Source organism: Neolamprologus multifasciatus, chromosome 23, assembly GCF_963576455.1.
Source record: "Neolamprologus multifasciatus chromosome 23, fNeoMul1.2, whole genome shotgun sequence".
In the NCBI taxonomy this organism is placed as follows: domain Eukaryota; kingdom Metazoa; phylum Chordata; class Actinopteri; order Cichliformes; family Cichlidae; genus Neolamprologus; species Neolamprologus multifasciatus.
Window position 1 is genome coordinate 29,403,072 of NC_140460.1, and position 24,734 is coordinate 29,427,805.

Consider the following 24,734-nt stretch of genomic DNA (forward strand, 5'->3'; position numbering starts at 1 on the left):
AGAAAATGTTTCTACGGATGGGTGTATCTCGGTGTATCTAATCCACCGTATTGTCAATGTATTTGTACGTTTTCTTTACCTTAGAATATGTTTCTGCTTCTATTGTGGAAAAAATACACTTTGAAATACGTTTAATTACGCACACGGCATGCGGGTTAATAAAACCGAGCGAGCGGCCACTTAGCTTATGACGCTTACAAACTTTATGTGTTGGTATTTAGACAATGCAGTGCATTTCTAATATCTACCAGGCGGCTTTTCACCAAAAATGGCAACCCAAGAGAATTTGTTACATTAAACCTCGCGAGAAGTTGTAGCCAACTACTGGTAAAATCAAAATTGCAGTCTAAGTCTCAAGTATATATTTTTTTCCACTACAAACCTTTTTATACATATACTTAACGTAAGTATGTATAGACATATATTTATTCGTTTTCGTCTGTGTTGATTTATGGTCTTCCTTCTTTGGCGGAAGTGACGAAACCATAGTTCGCTCAAAGTAAATACATGCGCCTATGAGGGCAACGCGTTGAGGAGACGTTTCTCTAGAACTACCTTCATTGTCAGCGTGAAGAAAGATTTTGGCCTGGCGGTATGAACGAGTCGGCAAACTATCCCCCGCCCGACTTTGGCTCTCCTCCTTCGAATTCCTTCCAGTCGTTCCAGCAGCAGCCGTCGCACTCGAGTAGCTTCCATCCCACCATGTGGAGCTGGAGCGAAACGCCTACCGAACACAGCTGGGGCTGCGACAGTAGTGTTGGCAGGCACCACGGGTCAGCGGCAAGTTATGGGTTCTCATCAAACCGTGGAAACCACGGACCTACACATACATACAGTGAGTGGAATATACAGTAGTTTCCCTATTGAAGATGGGTTCCTTCATGTTACTGTCGCCCTAAAGTGCACATGAAGGACCAGATAATGTAAAGACTGACTTACACCATGGGGTTCTGCTCTAACAAAAAAAGTAATAGATTTAACACTGTTATGTTGCAGTTAAGGAATAAGTGTTTAAAGCTTTATAGAATGTGTGAATGCAGCAAGTGATGTCAGTGGGTTGTTTGGTGTTAAAACACTTGAATTAGTTTCATAAAAGCCAACTAGTGACAGAACGGATACATCCGTGGAAAACTAAAAACAAAACCACATCCCCACAATAACTTTGATAGCAGCTGTGTAGTTTAAGATACATGCAGTCAGCCTTTAGTCACCATAAAGGACATGTCCGTGTGTCGGTTTTTAAAAGAAAGGTGTGTTTGAATTTCTTGCGTGTGTTTTCAGGTCAAAACTGGCATCATGAATGGCATCGAGGTGGACATCAAAGCTACCGAGCTCCCAGCCATCATGGAAAAAAGGTGACATTTCTGAGAACTTTGTATTTATATTTAAAGTGAATGGACCGTTGTTGGGAACTTTGAGCTTTTCACCCCTTGCAGAAAAACAGGAAAGAACCAGAGTATTCCCATTTTTGTGACACCTGCGACCGGGGCTTCAAAAACCAGGAAAAGTACAATGAGCATGTCTCTCAGCATGTCAAGGTATTTCACTCTAGGCTACTTACTAGATATATATTAGTGCTGTTCACATTGATATTCTTTACTTTTTACTGAGAGCTCCAATTGAATCCACTTTTAGTGTTCTGTGGCTGACTGCAGCTTCATGGCCCATGAAAAACTTGTCAGCATACACTGGAAAAATGTAAGTGGAAGAAGATGATGTAAAGAGATTAGCTTGTAGTAGTTCCCCTTTCTAATGTGAGTACTCTGTGTTGACAGAACCATGCACCAGGAACTAAAAGAATCAAACTGGACACACCGGAGGAGATTACTAAATGGAGAGAGGAGAGGCGCAAGTTAGTTAGAAACTGTGGCAGTCATGAACTTTTGATGCAATTTTGCCATTAGTTAAGCCACATATGCATACTGCCCATGTCCAGTCATTAATTTGTCTTTACTGGTTTACTAGAAACTATCCAACACTTGTGAATATTGAGAAGAAGAAAAAAGTCCTGGAGGTGCGGGAGGAAACGGGAGCTGTCCTGGAAACAGCTCAGTTTGGGTAAATGTTTACATTTGAATGTATAAATTATGGATTTTGGTGTGCATCTCTTTTATTTTCTATTTTGATATACATTTAATGTATTTCAAATTTCATATTTTAATTTGAAATGAAGTCTGTCTTACGAAAAAGTTAACTTGCATAAGCAATGATGTATTTATTTTCAGACGAATGAGAGGAAGAGGCAGAGGTTGTGGTTGGAAAAACAGAGGATTCCAAGGGCGACATCTGAGACGGCCACACTCATCGGACTGCAGTGTTACAGAGAAGCCTAAACCACTCACCCACCCATGCAGGGACGGGGATCCACTCGGAGCACTAGCCACTAGTGACCATGGTGAGTTAACTGATCAAAGTTCAATCAAGCCTGTGCACAATCACCTACATAGAGGACAAGATCAAAAATCTTTCACTGGTTATCCTCGGGTTATTCTTTGATTGAAATACACAGACACCCCTATATGGTGATAGTGATATATAGTGCTCTGTTTTTCATTGGCTCCAAGATTCTGACAGAGAGGAGTCCAGGACCAGTGGCTTGGTTGTGGCCCCTAAGAAGATGAGCTCAGCTCTGGGATCCCTAGTAGCAAACTACGGCTCCATGACCGAAAGTGATGATGAACCAGGTGAGCACATAGTGTTTGCTGGATGATAGTTCAAAATCTTCACCATGCAAGAAAAATGCTAATGATTCTGTCTTGTTGAATTGTTTTTATTTTGTTGTTAATTTACACTTTTTATTACCTCACCTATGTCGCTTTTCCACTACCACCTACTTTACTCATCTCTACTCTGTTTCAGTCTTTTTACATTACCACCTCAATTTGGGCGGGGTCGTTATAGCAGCGCAACCCAAAAGTTCCTTGACATGAAGCACAAGCGTAAATGGACTTTTCTACCCTCTCTTGAGTGCAGTCTGATGACATTTCTCAACTCTGCTCACTTCAAACCCCGGCCCAATAAGTGCTAAAAAAGTACCTGATATGGTACCACTGCCTACCGGAAAATCCTAAAAGCCAAGCTGACTTAGAATGGAGCCTTGCTTGCACGAATGCAGACTGTATTTTTTTGGATCCAATACATGTAAATTTGTCAGTGGGCACGTGCAAGAGTAATATACTTATAGAGTTTTTTATGTATGTATGCGTGTGTGTGTGTGTGTGTATTAGGGGTTCAACAATACACAAAATTCACAGTTCGGTTCGTTTCGATACTTTGGTGTCACCAATGTTCTAATTTTTCATGTGTCTGAGAAAACACACAAACTCCCTGAGCGGTCCCTTGGACAACTGTGAGCAACAGCAGACGTGTCCACTGTGGTCACGCCAGCATCGAATCCATCCAAGTTACATGGTTTATTAAAATAATCAAATTACAGCATTTACATTTATGTTAGACTACTTTTAATTAACTGCTTTAGCCCACTTACTATCAAAATTTAAAAAATCTTGTTCATGACCTGTGCAGTATGTTAACACTATTGGAAGTAAAAATAACTTGAACTCCAATTTTGAAAGCACAACTTTTTTTAATTTATTTATTTATTATAAAGCTCTGACTTGTATTATGAGTCTGTGGTCTGGAAGAGAGTTCTGTAACTCTGTCTGCAAAATACAGTATATAATGACCAATGTTGGGCAAATAATTATATAGTTACTTCTACAAAAAAGTAACTGAGTTCTGCAAACAACAAAGTTTTTTGCAGCTGTTTACCTATAAATGCTGCCAAGGCATTTTTTTTAAAACAAACATTTCAAAATATTTACAGAACAATCAGCTGTTCTGCATCAAATTTGATGCCACACAAATTATTTGTGCCACTCCAAAAAATAATTTCTGTCCACTATGAGTTAAAGGAGAACAACAGCCTGATACCTGCAGGCCTGACAACAGGAGATGTATCACTCCTGTAACACCTGTAACATTTAGCAGTCGCCTCATTGTTCTGACACACACAACAAAACTGTTGACTACACTACACACTAACTACACAGGATTTGCGCTAAACATCTCAAAACATGGCCGTCACTCCTAAAACTTTCTCCTGTGTCTTAATAACTAAATGCCATGTTGCCATATAATTTTTTTGATTGATCGACATGGTACATTTTTCGACCAATGGGAAAGGCTGGGGGGGGGGTGGGGGGGTTGGTTTTGTTTTTGCTCAAACGCCGAGAGTGTTTCGATGGTTTTCTTTATAAAACGTTGTCTTTACCGTTTCTTCCCGCATTGAATATAAACAACGATAGTATTCAGGGAAAAAAACAAAACAAACATTGCATATATTTTTATCATAACTCTGGTTTTACGTGGCCTATCAGCATAATTTAAAAACTGGTATAAAGTCCACACTTTTTCCGTCAATTGGTCCATCTGTCCTGCTCACATCTCCAATGGTTGTACACGTTGTCATTAACGTGGCTTCACTCCACATCAGCAACGCCGCTTAGCCAGCTAAAACCCCTGGTGTCAGCACATAAGGACGCTGTCATAGCCTGTCAACTACGTTGATAAGCTGCGTAAATACGGGCCAAGATGTGAACGGTCTGCTACAGAACTTGCTCTGTCTTAAAACTCCTTTATAAGCAGCAAAGCGAACTTTAAGGTGCACACTTCTAGCTGTATGTGATGGCAAAAAACCTGGGCTCAAATAAGAGAGCTCTTATCACTCCTACTTCCTCCCTGTCAAAACCTTCTGGTAAGAAAAGAGTGATGGAAACTGATACGGCGGAAAGCATTATTACGACGCTCAAGATGGCTATCAAAGAGCCCTTGCTCTTCGATAGCCATCTTGAGCGTCGTAATAATGCTTTCCGTAATAATGCTAACATCAAGAAGAGTATTGGCGACCTGAAGGTTACTATTAACTTTATCTCAGAAGATCTCAGGGAGCTAAAAGGAAAAGTCTCTCGTACTGAAATAAAGGTGGATAAAGCAGAAGAGAAAATTCAAACACTGGAAAACAAGGTGTTGGAGTTGTCTCGCTATAAACGAAGATGGAACCTGCGACTTCACGGGCTACCCGAAGAAGAAGGAGAAAACGTACGCAGTAAGGTTATTGAAATTTGCCAAAACATGGATCCTGACCACCATGAAAAGTTCCCGGAGGTACTTGAATCAGTCCACAGGATCGGTCAACGACGTGAGTCCTCTTCTGCGCCACTGCCCCGCGCCATAATCCTGCAATTAACCATGAGACACTTTCGAGACATCATCTGGGAGGCGGCGAAGCAATCTGACTACCTGAAGACAAGGAAGCTCCATTTCAAAGAAGATCTCTCTCCCGAGGACCGAGAGAGACGCAACCAGCTATGGCCACAGGTGGAGAAGGCACGTAAGGAAGGGAAAATTGCCTACTTCGTCGGAGCCCGTGCTTTTGTGAACAGAAAAGAAATTCACTGAAATCTCTTCCAGTCCTGTTTGTGGATATACCTCAAGGTCTCTTTTCCTTATTGTTCTAAAGACTTATAGTATGCTGTTGCTGTTAAAACTTTTGTGAAGCACTTAGACAAAGTAGTTCTGCTCTCTCTGAAGCTTGCACACTCTTCTCAGGGTAAAAAGTTAATTTACTTTTCAAAATTTCATCTTTATCCTTTATTTCTTTTAATGCTCGAGGACTAAGGGACAATACCAAAAGGAAAGCTCTGTTTTTATATGCTAAAAGTTTGAATACTGACTTTTGTCTCTTACAAGAATCCCATTCTGAACCTAAGGACGCTAACTTCTGGAAATCCCAATGGGGCGAAGATTTATGGATGTCTCATGGCACAAACCATTCAGCGGGAACTCGTGATTTTGAAGTATAAATTTAATGGAAAAATTATATCTTCAGAAACTGATCCAAAAGGATATTTTATTTTGCTGGTTGTTGTTTTGTTTTTTTTAATGATCAGACCCTCTTACTAGGTAACATTTACGGCTATAATAACAAACAGGAGAATATTGACCTAATACTTGTAGTAAATGAAAAAATTTAATCTTTAATAAGTAAATTTGCTAATCTAAAGATTATATTAGGAGGAGACTGGAACCATTCACTCAGTAACATGATAGATAGATGGCCAAGTAAAAGTCAGGAAAGTAGTAATTATATGTTGGATTTTATGAATGAAAGAGACCTAATTGATATCTGGAGATTCAAAAATCAAACAATTAAGGAATTTTCATGGAAAAATAGATCAGGTTCATTACAGTCTCATATTGATTATTGGCTAATTTCTGATCCTTTATCTGAATATGTTTCTACATCAAAAATGTTGCCAACACCCTTGACAGCTCATAGAACATTTTTTTTTTTGGAGATATGTTTGTATGCCAGTAATCCGTCTAAAAGAGTGAATTCATATTGGAAATTAAATAATTCTCTTCTACTGAATGATTCTTTAGTAAAGGAAATTAAAACAAAAATAGATCAGTATTGGAACAAGGCATGTGTTGAAAATGCTTTTTGTAAAAATTGGGAGCTCATGGAATTTGAATTGAGGTCCTTTTTAATGAAAAGAGGAGCTGAAATAGTTAAAAATAGGAAAAAAAAATGAAGAGTCGGAAATAATTTCATTTACAAGGCAAAAGGTGCCTTTGTGCGGTCAAGAAGGAAATGGCTTGAAGAGGGAGAACAAAACTCTAGCTATTTTTTCAAATTAGAAAAACATCACAATACTCTTGGCAGCATGACTAAACTTTGTTCAGATGGGGTCATCACACAAGATCCTCAAGTGATTTCCAAGACATGTGAACTTTTTTATAAAAATTTATATAAATCTAATTTTTCTACAGAAGCCATGGAAAAATTCTATAATTCCTTAGGTAATATTAAAACAATTAGTGACAATAATAAAACTGATATTGAAGGTGCTATTAATAAAATGAAACTTAACAAGAGTCCAGGGAAGGACGGTTTGACTTCTGAATTTTACAAATTATTTTCAAAGGACTTATCACGTTTTTTTTTTTTTTACATAAAGTACATATTGAAAGCATTGATAATGGAAAGCTCCCTCCTTCCTTGACTCAGGGACTGATTACTTTGATTCCTAAACCTCAAAAAGACGCCCTTTTGATAGAAAATTGGAGACCTATTTCACTGCTGAATAATGATTATAAAATAATTGCTATGTGTTTGGCTAAAAAATTAAAATGTGCACTTAATTGATGAAACAGTCTGGTTTTATGACTGGCAGACACATAACTAACAATATAAGACTGGTAATTGATATTTTGGATCCTTCAGATTTAATCACAGATAATAGTTTCATTCTTTTCTTCTTTTTTTTTTCTTTTCTTTTTTTTTTTTTGAATTTTTATAAAGCTTTTGACTCCATTGAACATGGATTCATGTTCAGAGCACTTGGTATTTTTGGATTTGGAAATATGTTTAAAAAATCAATTCAAACTTTTTATGCAGATGCAAATAGCTCAATCAAACTCCCATATGGTACAACGAAAAGATTTGATATCAACTGTGGGATCCGTCAAGGTTGTCCAATTTCTGCATATCTTTTCCTTCTTCCTATGCAGTTACTCTGTATTCATTTTAAAAACAGCAGTGTAATGGGTCTCTCTGTTGCTGGCAGAACATTATCTATTACTCAACTAGCAGATGACACAACACTTTTTTTTTTTTTTAAGGATAAATATTAAGTTGATGAAGGTCTCAAAGTTCTCAATAATTTCAATAGCTCAATAGGCTCAATAGCCTCTGGTCTTAAACTCAACATTACAAAATGTGAACTTCTCCCTGTTAAATTCTGCACAGATACTATTGTATCAGGTGTTCCTGTTAAAAATAAGGTTAAATATCTTGGTATTACCATTCAAAAAGACCAAGATGCTAGATTATCTGAAAATTTCGACCCTCTTATAACTGCAATACAACAAAGATTTAATCTTTGGCTTCAAAGAGATTTATCCATTACTGGAAGATCCTTGGTAGCCAAAGTTGAAGGCCTCTCCAGACTTATATATGCATATATGGTACTTGATGTTTCAAAAGAATTATGCACAAAAATTGATAAAATATTATTTAACTTCATTTGGAAAAAGAGAATACATTATATTAAAAAAAAAATGTAATGATAAACAAGTTGTGTTATGGTGGCCTAAATTCTTTAGATTTCACTTCCTTAAATGTGTCTTTTAAAACCAAATGGATCAAACTCTTTAAAAATCCCAATTCAGTTTGGAATTTTATTACCAACCATATCTTTAGCTCACTTGGAGGAATGCACTTTCTGCTAAGATGCAATTACAATATCTCTAAACTACCGATTAAACTCTCCAACTTTCAGTCAACTCCTATCATCTTGGTTAATGATATACTCTCACAAACTTTCTCCCCATAAAGATCTCATTTGGAATAATCAGGATATTAAATTTAAGAACAAATCATTATATAGTGGGGCAAAAAAGTATTTAGTCAGCCACCGATTGTGCAAGTTCCCCCACTTAAAATGATGACAGAGGTCAGTAATTTGCACCAGAGGTACACTTCAACTGTGAGAGACAGAATGTGAAAAAAAAAATCCATGAATTCACATGGTAGGATTTGTAAAGAATTTATTCGCAAATCAGGGTGGAAAATAAGTATTTGGTCAATAACAAAAATACAACTCAATATTTTGTAACATAACCTTTGTTGGCAATAACAGAGGTCAAACGTTTACTATAGGTCTTTACCAGGTTTGCACACACAGTAGCTGGTATTTTGGCCCATTCCTCCATGCAGATCTTCTCAAGAGCAGTGATGTTTTGGGGCTGTCGCCGAGCAACACGGACTTTCAACTCCCGCCACAGATTTTCTATGGGGTTGAGGTCTGGAGACTGGCTAGGCCACTCCAGGACTTTCAAATGCTTCTTACGGAGCCACTCCTTTGTTGCCCGGGCGGTGCGTTTTGGATCATTGTCATGTTGGAAGACCCAGCCTCGTTTCATCTTCAAAGTTCTCACTGATGGAAGGAGGTTTTGGCTCAAAATCTCACGATACTTGGCCCCATTCATTCTGTCCTTAACACGGATCAGTCGTCCTGTCCCCTTGGCAGAAAAACAGCCCCATAGCATGATGTTTCCACCCCCATGCTTCACAGTAGGTATGGTGTTCTTGGGATGCAACTCAGTATTCTTCTTCCTCCAAACACGACGAGTTGAGTTTATACCAAAAAGTTCTACTTTGGTTTCATCTGACCACATGACATTCTCCCAATCCTCTGCTGTATCATCCATGTGCTCTCTGGCAAACTTCAGACGGGCCTGGACATGCACTGGCTTCAGCAGCGGAACACGTCTGGCACTGCGGGATTTGATTCCCTGCCGTTGTAGTGTGTTACTGATGGTGACCTTTGTTACTTTGGTCCCAGCTCTCTGCAGGTCATTCACCAGGTCCCCCCGTGTGGTTCTGGGATCTTTGCTCACCGTTCTCATGATCATTTTGACCCCACGGGATGAGATCTTGCGTGGAGCCCCAGATCGAGGGAGATTATCAGTGGTCTTGTATGTCTTCCATTTTCTGATGATTGCTCCCACAGTTGATTTTTTCATGCCAAGCTGCTTGCCTATTGTAGATTCACTCTTCCCAGTCTGGTGCAGGTCTACAATTCTTTTCCTGGTGTCCTTCGAAAGCTCTTTGGTCTTGGCCATGGCGGAGTTTGGAGTCTGACTGGTTGAGGCTGTGGACAGGTGTCTTTTATACAGATGATGAGGTCAAACAGGTGCCATTCATATAGGTAACGAGTGGGGGACAGAAAAGCTTCTTACAGAAGACGTTACAGGTCTGTGAGAGCCAGGGATTTTCCTTGTTTGAGGTGACCAAATACTTATTTTCCACCCTGATTTACGAATAAATTCTTTACAAATCCTACCATGTGAATTCATGGATTTTTTTTTTCACATTCTGTCTCTCACAGTTGAAGTGTACCTCTGGTGCAAATTACTGACCTCTGTCATCATTTTAAGTGGGGGAACTTGCACAATCGGTGGCTGACTAAATACTTTTTTGCCCCACTGTATATTCAGAAATGGGTGGATAGGAAAATTTTACTTGTGAGTCAATTACTGAATGATAATGGTCAATTATCAATTAATTTTATAAACACCAAAATTGATCCCTCATGTAAACTGAAGTTTCAACATATTCTATTTGGCCTCTCACATACTGATAAAATAATTCCAGGAAAAAAATATATTATCAATCTTCTGATTATTTTTGCCAAATTTCACATACATTGTACAAAATTTTCTCAACATATTTGCTTTTAAAGCCCTGTTTTCCAATTATCTAGAGAATCTAAAGAACAGCACTAACTCCAAAGCATGTAAAACACAAGAACTGTGTTGAATGCATAGTTTAGCTTGACTTATATGTTGTTTATTTATACCTTGAGCACCTTATTTTTTTTTATTTATGTTTTTTCTAATCAGTTATTTTGTTTGTTTGTTTGTTTGTTTTCTTCTAAGGTATACTTTTTTGTTTACGTACTTGTATTTGTATTCATGACTTGTAAAAGATACTGCAAGCTGTGAAATTTTTCATACCCTTTCTATAACCTACATTACTATGTATGTTTGCTGTTCAATGCTGCGTAAATACAAATGTAATCGCATGATTTGCTGGACTATGGGATAAGGTGGCATTGATACAGGCGCAGCCAGTCACTTACTGACTAACACTGCAAAACAGAATTGTTAAAGTTTCAATTTTAATTTTCAATCAGGTTAGATTTTTTTGTGCGCAACGCAGAGTTTTTGTGCACAGAGGCGGTGCCAGCAGTGCACAATTGCGCACGCGCAGATTAGATGGAACATTGGGTGTCACGGTTAGATATTTTTTTTGATACAAAAAATAATATAATAACAAAATAAATGTATCTGATGGCGAAATCCCTCATCTGTGGAAAATAGTTTATTACAGAGAAATGTCTCTTTCCAAAAGAAAAGCAATTTTGTAGACAGCATTAAAAGTAGCAATTGCCCTGTCTATCCCCTTTGCCCTCTTAGAATCATGTTCTAACGGCTGTCTAAATGACTCGCCGTTTGTAGCATGCCTGCTTGGTGTTGTGTTGTTGGTGTTGTTTTTGTCTGCTTCCACTTGTCTTTGCACTAGTGTGATGTCGGCGTAAATGTGTAATCATATTTGTTGTGTTCCAACTAGGGCTGCTCAATTAATCGAATTTTAATCTGGATTATGATCTGGGCTTTCAACGATCATTAAAAATTACTGAGTCGAATATTAGCACCTCCCTCGTGCTTTACTCTCGCACTGCTCCGTGTGGCAAATCGAGCGCACCTCTGCATTTCGAACACGCGTCACAACAATAAGAGGACCCGAGGGAAGCTCGGAAAGCTAAGCAGAAGTTATTTGGAGAGGAGAGTGACTGCTGTTGGTTGAAAAGAGAGGTAAAAAACCCCCATAATGTGTGGAAACATTATGGGTTCGCGGAGTCAGACGTGGATCAAGTAGACATAGTGTGTAAACTTTGCAGTGTTGCTCTGTGGTGCAGCTACTACACCATAGCAAAGTTCACATAACAAAGATGTTTACATTTTTCATTTATTTCTTATATTGCAAACATTTGCACTGTTATCAGTATTTGCACACTATTTTATATTATTTTTTAAAGTCATTATTCAATACATTGTTATTGTTAACCCTTTAAAGCCGGTCAGAGCAGCACGCTCCGTTTTGCGTAACTATTTTCAAATCCCTGTAGAACCGGAACCGCGTAAGCTAGCGCAATAATATTTTTTGCATATGAAACCGGAGGAGTTGTACTTACATCTTATGCCATCAGCTTGTCCTAAGTCACGGTTTCCTTCCACATAAAGCTTTGCAAAAATTGCATAAAAAGCGCTTGCAGCAACAAAAACATAATATTCCAGAAACAGGCTTTGCCGATCCGATCAGCTGTTCGAAACAATTCCCACATTGAAAAAGACGTCAATGCTAACTATCGCATGTCCACCATTTCCTGGCCAAAATCAGAAGTGACGCCATTTTTGCGGAAAATGTAGTTTTTTTACTTGTAGGCCTTAAAAGCCTATACTGGTGTTTTTATAAGTCATGTTTGACTCTATACTTTTCTGAATAGTTTCTGGGATGCTTAGAACTCGAATTGCACTGCTGGAAATAGTTTATTTTGATGCACATGCTGTTTTCTTTGCAAATTAGTATCATAGGATTGTTTTTTGTTTTTCCTGCAGTATATAACAATTGCTGTATCTCCAAAAAACTATGAAGACACTCAAAATAAATTTCCTGTTGTTGTAAACGACAATTTTTTTTTGTAGTTTATTGCACTTTTTTTGCAATTAATGTAGTTACTATGGACTTAATGCATACATATTATTAAAATATGGGCTATAACAGTTGTATTGATGTATAGCAACTTGAAATGCTCCCAAAAATGGCACTACAACATGTAAAAAAAATAAATAATATAAGCTCTGGCGGACTTGGTTCTATGGTAGGTCTTAAAGGGTTAAATAAATATCATCAAATAATCGAGATCTCGATTTCAGTGAAAATAATCGTGATTATCATTTTTGCCATAATCGAGCAGCCCTAGTTCCGACCAATGTAATTGAGCATTGCTTGGTACATCCGACATACTGTTGTACTTTTTTCCACAACAGGCTTAAGTAGGGTCATACTTCACATGAAAACCAAAATAGTTCCAAACGCCAGATCTGAATGACGGTGGATGAGGTTCAGTTTTGGGTAGCGTTGAGGAGTTGCCATGCAAACTTGTCTGAGTGCATATGGGCGGCACTCAGTGGATCTGCGCCCAACAATGCAGCCTAGACGGAGTAATCAAATGCAGATCCACTGAGCCCTCAACACAGACGGCATTGTCAGAAGAAAAGTTGATCAAATAAATTAAAAATTTTGTATCGTTCCATACGTTCAATACATATGCGTACCAAACTGAAAGCACTGTATCGAATGGTTCAATACAGATACATGTATTGTTGCACCCGTGTGTGTGTGTGTGTGTGTGTGTGTGTGTGCTGAGTCACAATAACTTGCCCTAGTTTTTCATCAGATTCAACATTAAACATGTACTTTTCATCTCGGAGTAGCTATGTTGTAGTTTGGTTTTATTATGTAGTATATAACAAAGCTTAGTGGGGATAGGTTAATTGGTTAATCCAAATTGCCCATAGGTGTGAATGTAAATGCGAATGGTTGTCTGTCTCTGTGTGTTGGCCCTGCAACAGACTGGCGACCTGTCTAGGTTGTACCCGGCCTCTCGCCCTATGACAGCTGGGATAGGCTCAGCGCCCCCCGCGACCCTGAAAAGGATAAGCGGACGCGACTGGATGGATGGATGGATGGATGGATGGATATATATATATATATATATAACAAAGCCTAACTTATGTCCAGTGTTTCTACTAACGCTTGTGCTTTTGCGTTTTAGCCACACCCATTCAGAGAGGTAAGGAGCTGGTGCAAGAGAACCAGGACCTTCTAAACTTAATACCACCCAACCCTGAGGAGAGGGCACCTGCCAGGGGTAGAGGGGCTTTTTTACAGAATGCAGAGAGACAGAAAATAGTTCAGACAGATTCCAGACTTCACATGCCCAACAGCAAAGGAGAAAGAGCGGGACGAGGAAGACTACCACAGTCACATCACCCCACTTTGCTTGAGATGGTATGGAAGTCATTTGACACTATGCATGCGTATTTATATGATTTTGATTTAGTAAAAAAGGACCCGCTGTTTAAAGCTATACTATTTAGATGTATTATTTAGTCCAACTCTTGTTTGTCTCTTTGTTTAGTTACTGGCTCCAGATATCCGACACGAGAGGAATGTCCTCCTGCAGTGTGTACGCTACATTGTCAGAAACCACTTCTTTGGGCTGGAGAGCAGATGTCACAACCAGGAGAAAACTGGAAACAAGGGCACAGCAGCTGTTACAAACGGAGAGCATGAAGGAAGATGGGAAGAATCATCAGAGAAAATCCAAGTTGCGTCCCCGTTTTCCTTCTTGATTAGTAGTGAGGGACATTCAGCAGTCCTGGATGTTGGCAGTACGGAGGGTTTAGTTACTAGTAAAGTTTCTGCAGTTAAGCAAGCTCCTTGTATACTGAATCACCAAGGGTCTACACGAGGACCTAATGAACCTACTGTGGAGTCTTTAGGAAGTGTTGGTGATTATACAGGTGATTTCATCCCAAATACTGAAGAGACAACAGCCAGTGATGTAAACCATCCGGATGTGTCCTCGAAGGATGGGATCACATGTATCTCAAATATGTATGATGATGAAATATGGGAGAGCCCCAGTGTTCAAATGTGAAAGACCCAAAATAGTTGGTCTTATTTTGTCCTAAACATAAAACTGAGATTCCAAATATGAATGAAGAATTTCTGTGGACAGGAATGATTTTTGTTTTGTTTTGTTTGATATGAGTTTATTATGTAAAGACAGACTGTCTTGTAAAATAAATCACGTGATTTGTAGTGATGAATTCTGAATCTTTATCTTTTCAGTGTTTGACTATCAATAAAAGGAGTGAACTGAAACATGTGGTAAAGTGCATTCATACTACCACTAGAGAAAATATACCTAGCGTTTGACTTGCAGTAAATTCACACCACGGCTGGAAAGTGTGTTAGAGTTGACCCACTGTCTATTGAGTTCAATGACGTGAAAGTCAGGCAGGTTTACAAGTTTTTTGTTTGGTTTCTTTTTTGTTTTTTTTTTACCTTTTTTAATGGTTGAATAGATGATGGCACATCTATAGTTTAAATTTGTGCTTTTTTTCCCCATTTAAACTGATTGTTTGAACTTGGTTTTGTATTTCAACTCTCCCCTTTAATGCACTAATTGTTTTAGCAGACAGCTTTCCAGTTTCAAATTATTTAACTTCAAAGTTCAGTTATCTTATTCCAATGACAGATTACCATTGGTTTAAATGAGTGCGTATAGGAGTCAGTCACAGTGATCTACCCACAGGGCGTTCCCATCTATACATGGTGCACATCTGTAATGTTTCATCCCTGGCAGAGCTTCCAAACAGTATTCCAGTGTTCCAAACAGCAGTGTTTCTGCTTCGTGCCCTACTCAACTGCTCTATGCACAGCAGGACTGATTAGTTTTTTTCCATCTCATAAATTTGCCTGTCCATCATGTTTGCAGATGTACCTTGCAACTGTTTTCAGCAGCTTTTTCTGGTGCCTCCACTACACTCACCACCACACAGCATCAAGACCATTTATTAACTAGTTGAGAATTTAAGAGCTTAATAGACATGTTTGGAACAGGGCAGACTAATCTAGCTCCATTATAGATATGAATGTAACATATTAAAGGCCAATCTACAAATTTAATAGAAAATATTCTACAATAACATAAAAGCTGCTACAGAGAATTTTTACAGAAAAACCCGCAGAAACAGATTTGATCAATGCATTGATCAGCTTCCCAAAGAACAGCAGCAGGTCTATAACTTGATTGAGCATCACAGCCCTGACCCGAGATATTCAGCACAGATAGTGTAAGACAACTACTCATGGATGCTGCAAATTCCAAGACATGAAATCTAAGGCCACTGTGTATATATGAGTTAAACGAAGCAACAAGAGCAACTAGAAGTAACTGCAACGCTACTGCTCAACAGAGACTCACAAAACTACTAACCACCAGGTGTCCCGATTTGTCAGTAACAAAAGTGTGGCAACATATTAAAACTATGTGTTATTAAACTATGTTATGTGTAAGACAATAAAACAGTTTGATTAGACTAATATTGGACTGCAGTCAAGTAAGCCGTCATTTGTAAGTCACGGTCAAGCCAGCACCCTGTAATCTGCCACATAAATTTTCTTGCTCTTCTACACGAGCCTTATCAGCAATATCTCTGTGAAGGTTCTCAGTCATACAGGTCATCGTAGTCTAAGGAGCTTGGAAATAAAAGCATCTGGACTTCTTTGAGTTGCAGTATGACAGTTTGTGTCGTAAACCAGCGGTCCCCAACCCCCGGGCCTCGGACCGGTACCGGTCCGTGAGTCGTTTGGTACCGGGCCGTGAGAGTTGAGGCTCAGGTGTGAAATGTATGGTTTTCAGGGTTTTTATCGGTTTTCAGCGTTATTTTGTTATCGTTTTTATCGTTTACTCGGTTTTCCTTGGTCTTTTCACGTGTGTTATGAATAAATTTTCTTTTTTTCGGTACCGGTACTAGTTTTATTTTGTTGTATTTATCCGCGACACCTTAAAGGCCGGCCGTGAAAATATTGTCAGCCATAAACCGGTCCGTGGCGCAAAAAAGGTTGGAGACCGCTGTCGTAAACCACCGCCTCTGTTCAAAGATGGTTGCTCACAGTGGACGTAAATGGACGTAAATCACTACATTTTTTTTTTTTTTTAAATATAAAACTTTATTAAGAAACAGTATACAGAACATGTATACAATCAGAACAAAATTAACATATGCCAGGGGGTGTAATACAAAGAATTACAAACATTCAAATAATTTGTAATTACTACAAATAGTAAGTTTTCATAGCCTTTTTGTTAAGTGATCCAATAATCAATTTTATGTAACATAAAACATCATTATAGTAATGTTTAAAATTAGGTTTTTTTGTTACTGTATTTGCATTTATGAAAATAAAATTTAGCTAAGATAACTAACAAGTTTATTATAAAGTAAACATCTTTTTTTGCCTTCGAAAGAAAAAAAATACAACATTTTCCCATTACACAGTAAAGTCTTTATAGAGATGTCCAGCAATGAATCTACTGAAGTCTTTCCAAAATGTTCTAGCGTATGAACAGATCCAGAAGAGGTGTTGCACAGTCTCAGGATGGCTTCCACAAAATCCACAGTTCACATTTATGTCCCTTTTGAACTTTGTCATGTAATGATTAGCAGGATAAAATTTATGCAGTATTTTAAATGAGACTTCCTTCACTTTATTCGTTACCAGATACTTGTTAGAAATTGTCCATACTCTTTTCCAGTTAATGTCACTGACAAAGGAATTCCAATAAGAGACCACATGTGGAAAAGTTAGAGATTCTGTCTGGAACAAAGCACGAATATTCTTATTACTTTTACTATGGTTTGTTAGACAGATTCTTCCTATGTGTGAATCTAAAGGGTTGGTGAGAGAAACCGATGATATGCAAGGTTGAATACCTTTAAAAAGCATTATAATACCCGTGCCATATTATTTGATATTATATCAAATAATATGGCATATTCTTTGGGTGTGGCAGGAAATTTATAGGTGTTTAAGAATTCTGAATAGGACATAAGCTGCCCATTAGGATTAAACAGCTGATTCACTAAAACAATCTGTTTCTCAACCCACCTAGAAAAAAATAATGATTTATTTTTATACACTATGTTCCTATTATTCCAAATTGAATACGTATGGGGTGTAAAGTTGTGTTTATATATAAGGGACCAAGCTAATAGAACTTGTTTGTGAAACATCGAAAGGTTTTCTGGAAGCTTATCTATATTATAATCACAACCTAAGATAAAACTAAGACCACCAAACTTAGAGAAAATGTAGTGAGGAATAAAATTCCAAATGGATACCGGATTTTTAAGAAAATGTTTAGCCCAATTAATCTTAAATGTATTGTTTAGAGTAGTAAAATCCAAAACATTGAGACCACCGTGTTCATAGTCATTCATCAATACACTTTTTCTGATGTAATGTGTCCCGTTTTTCCAGAGGAAGTTGAAGAGCATTCGGTCAATATCCTTACAAGTTTTGCCGTCCACATGCAGAGAAATTGCTGCATAAGTCAGTCGAGACAGACCTTCTGCTTTTGAGAGCAATATCCTTCCTCTTAAACTTAAATCTCTCTGCAACCACTGATTTAATTTGGTTTGAGATTTTTTAATAATTGGGGGAAAATTTAGTAAAATTCTGTCTTTTGGATCTTTGCAGATAATCAGACCTAAATATGTTGCTTCATTTTTAACTGTTATATTACAAATACTCTGAACATTACACTCTTTGACAGGTAATAATTGACATTTATTTAAGTTTAGGACCAATCCAGACCCTTTTGAGAAATCCTCTATTACACGTAAAGCAATTGGCACTTGGCTGGCATTTTTAAGAAAAATTGTGGTATCATCTGCCAATTGACTGATGACAATCTCTCTGTCTGCTATGTTTATACCCTTCACAGGGCAATTCGAAATATGAGAGGCAAGAATTTGGGTGCAAAGTAAAAAAAGATAAGGGCTAATCAGGCAACCCTGGCGTACCCCTCGATTAAGACTAAAACGAGAAGTGGTGCCATTTTTCATTCTAATAGAACTATTAGCACTGGAATACAGAGTTTTGATAGCTCTGCAGAAGATATCACCAAAACCAAATTTCTGAAGTGTAAGAAATATAAATTCATGCTCAATTGAGTCAAAGGCTTTATAGAAGTCCAGGAGAAGGATAAATGAGTCATCAGATATTAATGCTGAGTAGTCCAGAATATCCAAGACGAGTCTAATATTATTGGAGATGTGCCTGTTTGTCATAAAACCAGACTGTGTCTCGTCTACAATATCATCCAAAATATATTTAATTCTTCTAGCTAGCAATAGAGCTAATATTTTATAATCATTATTTAGGAGGCTTATTGGTCTCCAGTTGTCTATAAAAAGTAGGTCCTTCTTAGGTTTGGGAATTAAAGTAATAAGTCCTTGAGTAAGGCTGGGAGGAAGAGTGCCCCATTCAATACTTTCATTATAAACCTGCAACAAAAAGGGTGCAAGCTGAGAAGAAAATGATTTATAGAATTCAGCCACCAGCCCATCTGTGCCTGGAGATTTGTTGTTTTTAAGAAATTCAATAGATGTCAATATCTCTTTTTCAGTAATTGGACTGTCACAAAAAAGCCTATCAGCACTTTTAATCATTTCAACATTGTTTACAGAGTCAATAAATTGGGTAGCGACCTTTGCGTTATAATTGGATTCATACAACTTTGAGTAGAAATTACAACAAAATTGAGAAATAATTTTTGCATCATCACTGACTGTACCATTTATATTCATTTTATGAATAGTATTGGTTTTAGATCTATGTTTTTCTAAGCGGAAAAAATAAGCAGAATTCTGCTCTCCCTCCTCTATCCATCTTTTTCTTGAACGAACGAAAGCTCCTTCAGCTTTCTGGCGGTAAATCTCATCCAGTTTAGATTGAAAGGACCTAAGATGTAATCTATCCTCCTTCGAGACCTCGTCTGGAGGGAGTTGATATATTGCGGAAATTTGAACAATTAGATTTTCTTCTTCTGCTGCCCTTGACTTAGCTATTTTTGCCCCATACTGTCTCAACATTTTACTCGTCTCAAATTTAAAAATTTCCCAGTTTGTGCTATAGGAATTCTCAATATTAGCCTTGTGTATAAAGTGTTTTAACAGTTTACAATTGTATGGCCCAAAAGCGAGCTATTTAATTTCCAATATGAGGATCTATTAATTGCAATAGTAGGAAAGAGTTGCAGGTTAATATATATTGCTCTATGGTCCGTAAGTGGAGTTGTAAGGATATTGACCGTGACACTGTCCTTTGATAGACTACTTGATATTAACCAGAAATCAATACGCGATTTCCTTGAACCAGAATGGTTACTCCAGGTAAATGATATATCATCAGGAAATTTGTCTCTCCAAATATCAGTTACATTAAATTTATCCATAAATGTTTCCAATCTCAAATTTTTCCTAAAATGTTGTGCTGGGGGCCATCTATCTATAGTGTCATTCAGTGAAACATTAAAATCTCCTCCAATTATTAAGTTTGAACTGGGATATTTAGAAAGCCAAAAACTAATCCTTGTATCTAAAGAGTCAATTAAATTATCATTTTCAGGGTTGGTATTATAGCCATATAAATTGACAATTATGAAAATGGAGTGACTGTATTCTACTACCAGACAAATATAATGACCCAAAGAGTCACAATCTGAATATAGCTACCTTTGAGAGTTGTGACCCCAGCTGACCTCTCTGTGCCGTGCGAATACCAAACATTGTTACCCCACTGAGACTTCCAGAAGTTCACATCAGCAGATACAGAATGGCTTTCTTGGAAAAAACAAAAATGACTTTTATATTTCTTAGCAAACAAAAATAAGGCTTTACGTTTACAGATCTGTCTCAACCCCCTGGCATTAAGGGAAACAATAGAAAATGACAATTAAGAAAACAAAAAATAAACAGTTAGAAATTTAAGGAACCAATATTGTGTGCTTAACAAAAAATAAACCTCACTAAGGGACCGAGCATTGCAAGGATGAAAATAACTCGGCAGAAATACACGAAATATTTTTTAGGATACAACTCAGGTGCTGAAACGTAAAGTGTCCTCACACTATAAATGAAGCATAGACTTAATGATCCAAAACACCAGAAGGATCAATGAAAACCAGTCAACCAAGTCCAAGCAACTGTGCATAATGTGCAATGGCATAATGTGTAGTCTTAATTTGCACTAACCGATTTAATTAGCTTGACCTTTCTTTGACCTAGTTAACCCCGGTTAATAGGCACATGGGCGTTTATTAAAGTAAAAGTTTTAAGGTTTGCTATTAAGTAGACAGCGTTAACTAAGAACTGTTTTTGTCCTTTTATAGCTTAACTACAATATATTACGTCGTAATTACTTTTCTTTAGTGGTATGTGCCACACCCTTTTACGCAGGTGTACCCACTGTTATGTCTTTATGTCTTTAAATTACATATGTGGAAAATTAAATTAAACTACTTTGAATTGATATTTGTATTAAAAATAAATCCATGATATCTGAAGGCCATTAGTCATAATGACTTTACACATCCATCACTTTTTTTAGTATCAGTAAATCAGTCTTGTGTGTGGCATAATCTTTTTGGTTTCTGAAGTAGTCATACTGTCATAAATATAGAGAACCAGTCCAATAGTCACCCCCAAATTATATCACATACATAATTGATTCATTACATTCAAGATGTATTGTCATGACTTTTACCACATATAGACCTGTTGTGGTTTAAACAGCTATAATAAACTTTTCTATTTTCTTGTTTATGTTTAGGGGAGCAGCTGTTTTACAAAGGCACAGACAAAACCATAAAGACAACGGTAGTCTGTGGGGCTGATGAGTGCAAACACAATTTTTTCAGATTTTCATGCCAGTCCTACTGGGGCCCATTGCGGGCAAACAAAAACAAGAGAAGCCATTTCAAAGCAGTTCTACTGGCCAGGGATGTCAGTGGACATCAATAATTGGGTGGGTACTCCAAAACAAACTCTATGTAATTCGACTACAGCTAACTTATTTTAAGAGGAACACAGCAATGTTTCTGTATCTCTCAAAATAAGTTATGTAAACCTTGATCCTCAACTCTTGTGTTTCTTATTGAATTGCTTTTATTTTTGATTAGGTTTCCCAGTGTGCACTTTGCCAGGCAAGTGCTGCAACAATTAAAAAACCAGCAGAATACATTCCGATAAAGGTTAGTCATCGACCATAGCAAATAATCACATTTAATCACACAATGTTTTCATTGCTTAGAAACCTACTGAGTATATACTTGAAAAAATTATAACAGTAGACTAGCATTCTGTGTAATTTCAGTATTATTAACTTAACTATGATTTTCTTTTTAAGGTCTCTCAGCCATTTGAACTGGTTGGGATGGACCTTATTGGAAAACTTACTGAAACCAACAATGGACATTGGTCCAGTGTATATAACTTTCTTTTGCAGCTCAACAAAAGGGTTTGCGGATTGTTAAAAATTAAAAGAAGCTTCTGCTCCCCCTATCACCCACAAACAAATGGGCTGGTGGAGAAAATGAATGGCACCATCCAGAGGTAAATTCTTGGAGTACATGTTATACATTTATGGGGGTTCCCTTCAAACAAAATATTAATGCATGACATTAAACTATTAAAAAATGTAAATGATCTTTCATATGAATGTCTTCTATGTGCTTTCATTGTCAGAGCCCTGTGTAAAGTTGTTGGCGACCAACCAGAAATGTGGGATGAGTATCTGGATGCTGTAATGTTTGGACTCAGAACTAAAAAACAAGTGACCATCCACCTTATTACCTAATGTTTGGCAGAGAGGCTCGCTATCCTTCCGAAATCCCAGAAGAGTTCATGGTATGTCTTTTTGTCTGTGACAAACTACACGGAAATCCCACACAACAAAACTTTTTTAGTTTTTGAGGCGCAGGCAGATCAGTTTCAATGGATGCTATGTCACCGCTATAAAAGCACTACACCACTGAATATTTTTATGGATTGTTCCACCCCTCAATAATAGTTTTCTTCATGTCCAATCAATCCCAAGATACACCTAAGCTTTGCCAGAAATACATTGTGTCTTAAAAACTTACCAAAGACACTAAATGTAAATTTTCACTGTATTTCTCAGTTCCTTTATGTATTATCTGTGTATCTTACACAAATTATAGTAATGATAGACATGTCTTTTGATTCAAAGGTTGATGAGAGTGTGGAAGACATTGTGGGGCAGGAGGAGCTGTCGGAAGACATTCAAAAGCATCAAAAGCTGTTGGAACTGGTGAAGGACAATGTGGTCAAAGCTCAGGAAAAAACAAAGGGCAAAATAAAAATGATGAAGAAGAGATGTTGTCTTCAAAGTTGGTGACAAAGTTTTAAGAGCTAACATAAGAAGCCAGCAGAGGAAAGGGGGGAAACTTGAAGCAAACTTTTTAGGCCCTTACATTATTACAGCAATCCAAGGTAAAAGTGCAGATCTTCAGGATTCCAATGGGACAATCATTCCAAAAGTAAATATTGACCAACTAAAGTTGAGCAAAGACAGTATGCCAAGAGTGCCACACCGGGGTTTAAAGAAAACAGCAGCCACATTACTAACAGCACAACCAGGTCCAGCAGCACCACAAGCTGCAGCAGCACCAGCATCTGCTCTAGCTTCACAGGCTACAGCAGCACCAGTGGCGGTAGCACCACCACCTCCTCCTAGAGCTACACAGGCTACAGCACCAATGGCATCACTTACATCACTACCAGTTCAAACACAACATCCATCTCCAGTTCCACAAGGTATAGCAATAACGGTATCAGAACCAGAGTCAGGAGCAACAGCACAGAAAGAGAACAAACCACCAGAACCAGCCACAAGTGCTACAGCACCAGAACACGCTACAGCTCTACAAACCGAATCCAAAAGAGCAGCAGACCCAGCCTCAAAGACCATAACAGCAGACCAGGCCTCACAAACCACAACGCCAGCAGACCCAGCATCACAGACCAAAACGGCAGCAGACCCAGCCTCACAGACCACAACAGCAGACCCAGCCTCACAGACCACAACGGCAGCGGACCCAGCCTCACAAACCACAACAGCAGACCCGACCACAACAGCAGACCCAGCCTCAAAGACCATAACAGCATACCCGACCACAACAGCAGACCCAGCCTCAAAGACCATAACAGCAGACCCAGCCTCAAAGACCACAACAGCAGACCCGACCACAACAGCAGACCCAGCCTCAAAGACCACAACAGCAGACCCAACCACAACAGCAGACCCAGCCTCAAAGACCATAACAGCAGACCCAGCCTCAAAGACCACAACAGCAGACCCAACCACAACAGCAGACCCAGCCTCAAAGACCACAGCTCCAAATGCTACAACCACACAAGCCTCAGCTCCACAGATTACAGCCCAGCAATCTACAGCACAAACCACAGAACTAACAGTTGCAGAGAAATGTAAATAAATATAATATTTTTTTATTTTTTAAAAAAGGACTTTTGTTCATATGACAGTGTTTGTTTCAGTACTCTCTTTTGTAGATTTATTGTTGAGTAGAACTCGAGGCATCAAAACTATGAATGGACACATATGGAGCACTAACCCTAACACAAATGATGTAGTAAACCAAAAAGTATGAAAGAACCAAAAATATTTTTATATCTTAGATTCTTCAAATTAGCCACCCTTTGCTTTGATCACTGCTTTGCACACTCTAGGCCTTCTGTCAGTGAGCTTCATGGGGTAGTCACCTAAGATGATTGTCACTGCATGAAAAGCATGAACACACAGAAAAACACTGAATGGGAAGGTGTGTCCCTAATTTTGACTAGTAGTCTTCATTTTCTTCTTTTCTAAAATTGCTGTTATATATGCTGCTAGTGACATAGAATGCCCACTACAAGAAGTATATTAATGTTGTGATGATGACTGCCTGCCAGCAACAGTTCGAAAGATCAAATACTCTTTAAGACGCTGCTTTTAACAGCCCAGAAATTGACACTCTATTTTCAAGATAATAAAACTAGTTTTGGAGGAGAAAAATAACATTTTTCCAGAAACGGTTATGTAATAGTAAAGGCCACAGGTGCAAGCCTTGAGCCTGAGTATTTTAAAAATATATTCATGTAGCTTCAACTAAACATAATTTAAAAAAATTGTTGTAATAGGTGTTTCTGCTGGAAAAAAGATTTGATAGGGGGCAAGAGCATTTCTATTGCTATGTATTTAAATTTATTTTCTTTTATTAATATGAATTTATTTAAATTTCTTTATAGAACATTGTAAGTGTAACTTTACCCCCAAATAAAAGCAAATTTAAGTGCTCTTTTTTTTCTACAAAATACAATGTTAAACCATGTGCCCATTTTATCAGCGTCTTAAAAGTATTTACCCTGAAACACGTCTTTTG

At 37.9% G+C, this 24,734-nt stretch overlaps 2 protein-coding genes across 2 annotated transcripts; both read left to right on the forward strand.

Annotated features, from left to right (window-relative positions):
* The first annotated feature begins 88 nt into the window (after nt 1-88).
* nufip1 (nuclear FMR1 interacting protein 1) lies at nt 89-14,981 on the forward strand. Its single transcript, XM_085152501.1, has 10 exons — nt 89-835; nt 1,282-1,355; nt 1,437-1,538; nt 1,636-1,698; nt 1,776-1,852; nt 1,966-2,058; nt 2,226-2,395; nt 2,565-2,684; nt 13,470-13,705; nt 13,836-14,981. Exons 1-10 carry the CDS (start codon nt 595-597, stop codon nt 14,355-14,357), a joined length of 1,698 nt encoding a protein of 565 aa, XP_085008627.1. The 5' UTR covers nt 89-594; the 3' UTR covers nt 14,358-14,981.
* A 1,656-nt stretch (nt 14,982-16,637) lies between these two features.
* LOC146491918 (uncharacterized) lies at nt 16,638-23,789 on the forward strand. Its single transcript, XM_085150467.1, has 2 exons — nt 16,638-21,885; nt 22,018-23,789. Exon 2 carries the CDS (start codon nt 22,869-22,871, stop codon nt 23,787-23,789), a length of 921 nt encoding a protein of 306 aa, XP_085006593.1. The 5' UTR covers nt 16,638-21,885; nt 22,018-22,868.
* The last annotated feature ends 945 nt before the right edge of the window (nt 23,790-24,734 follow it).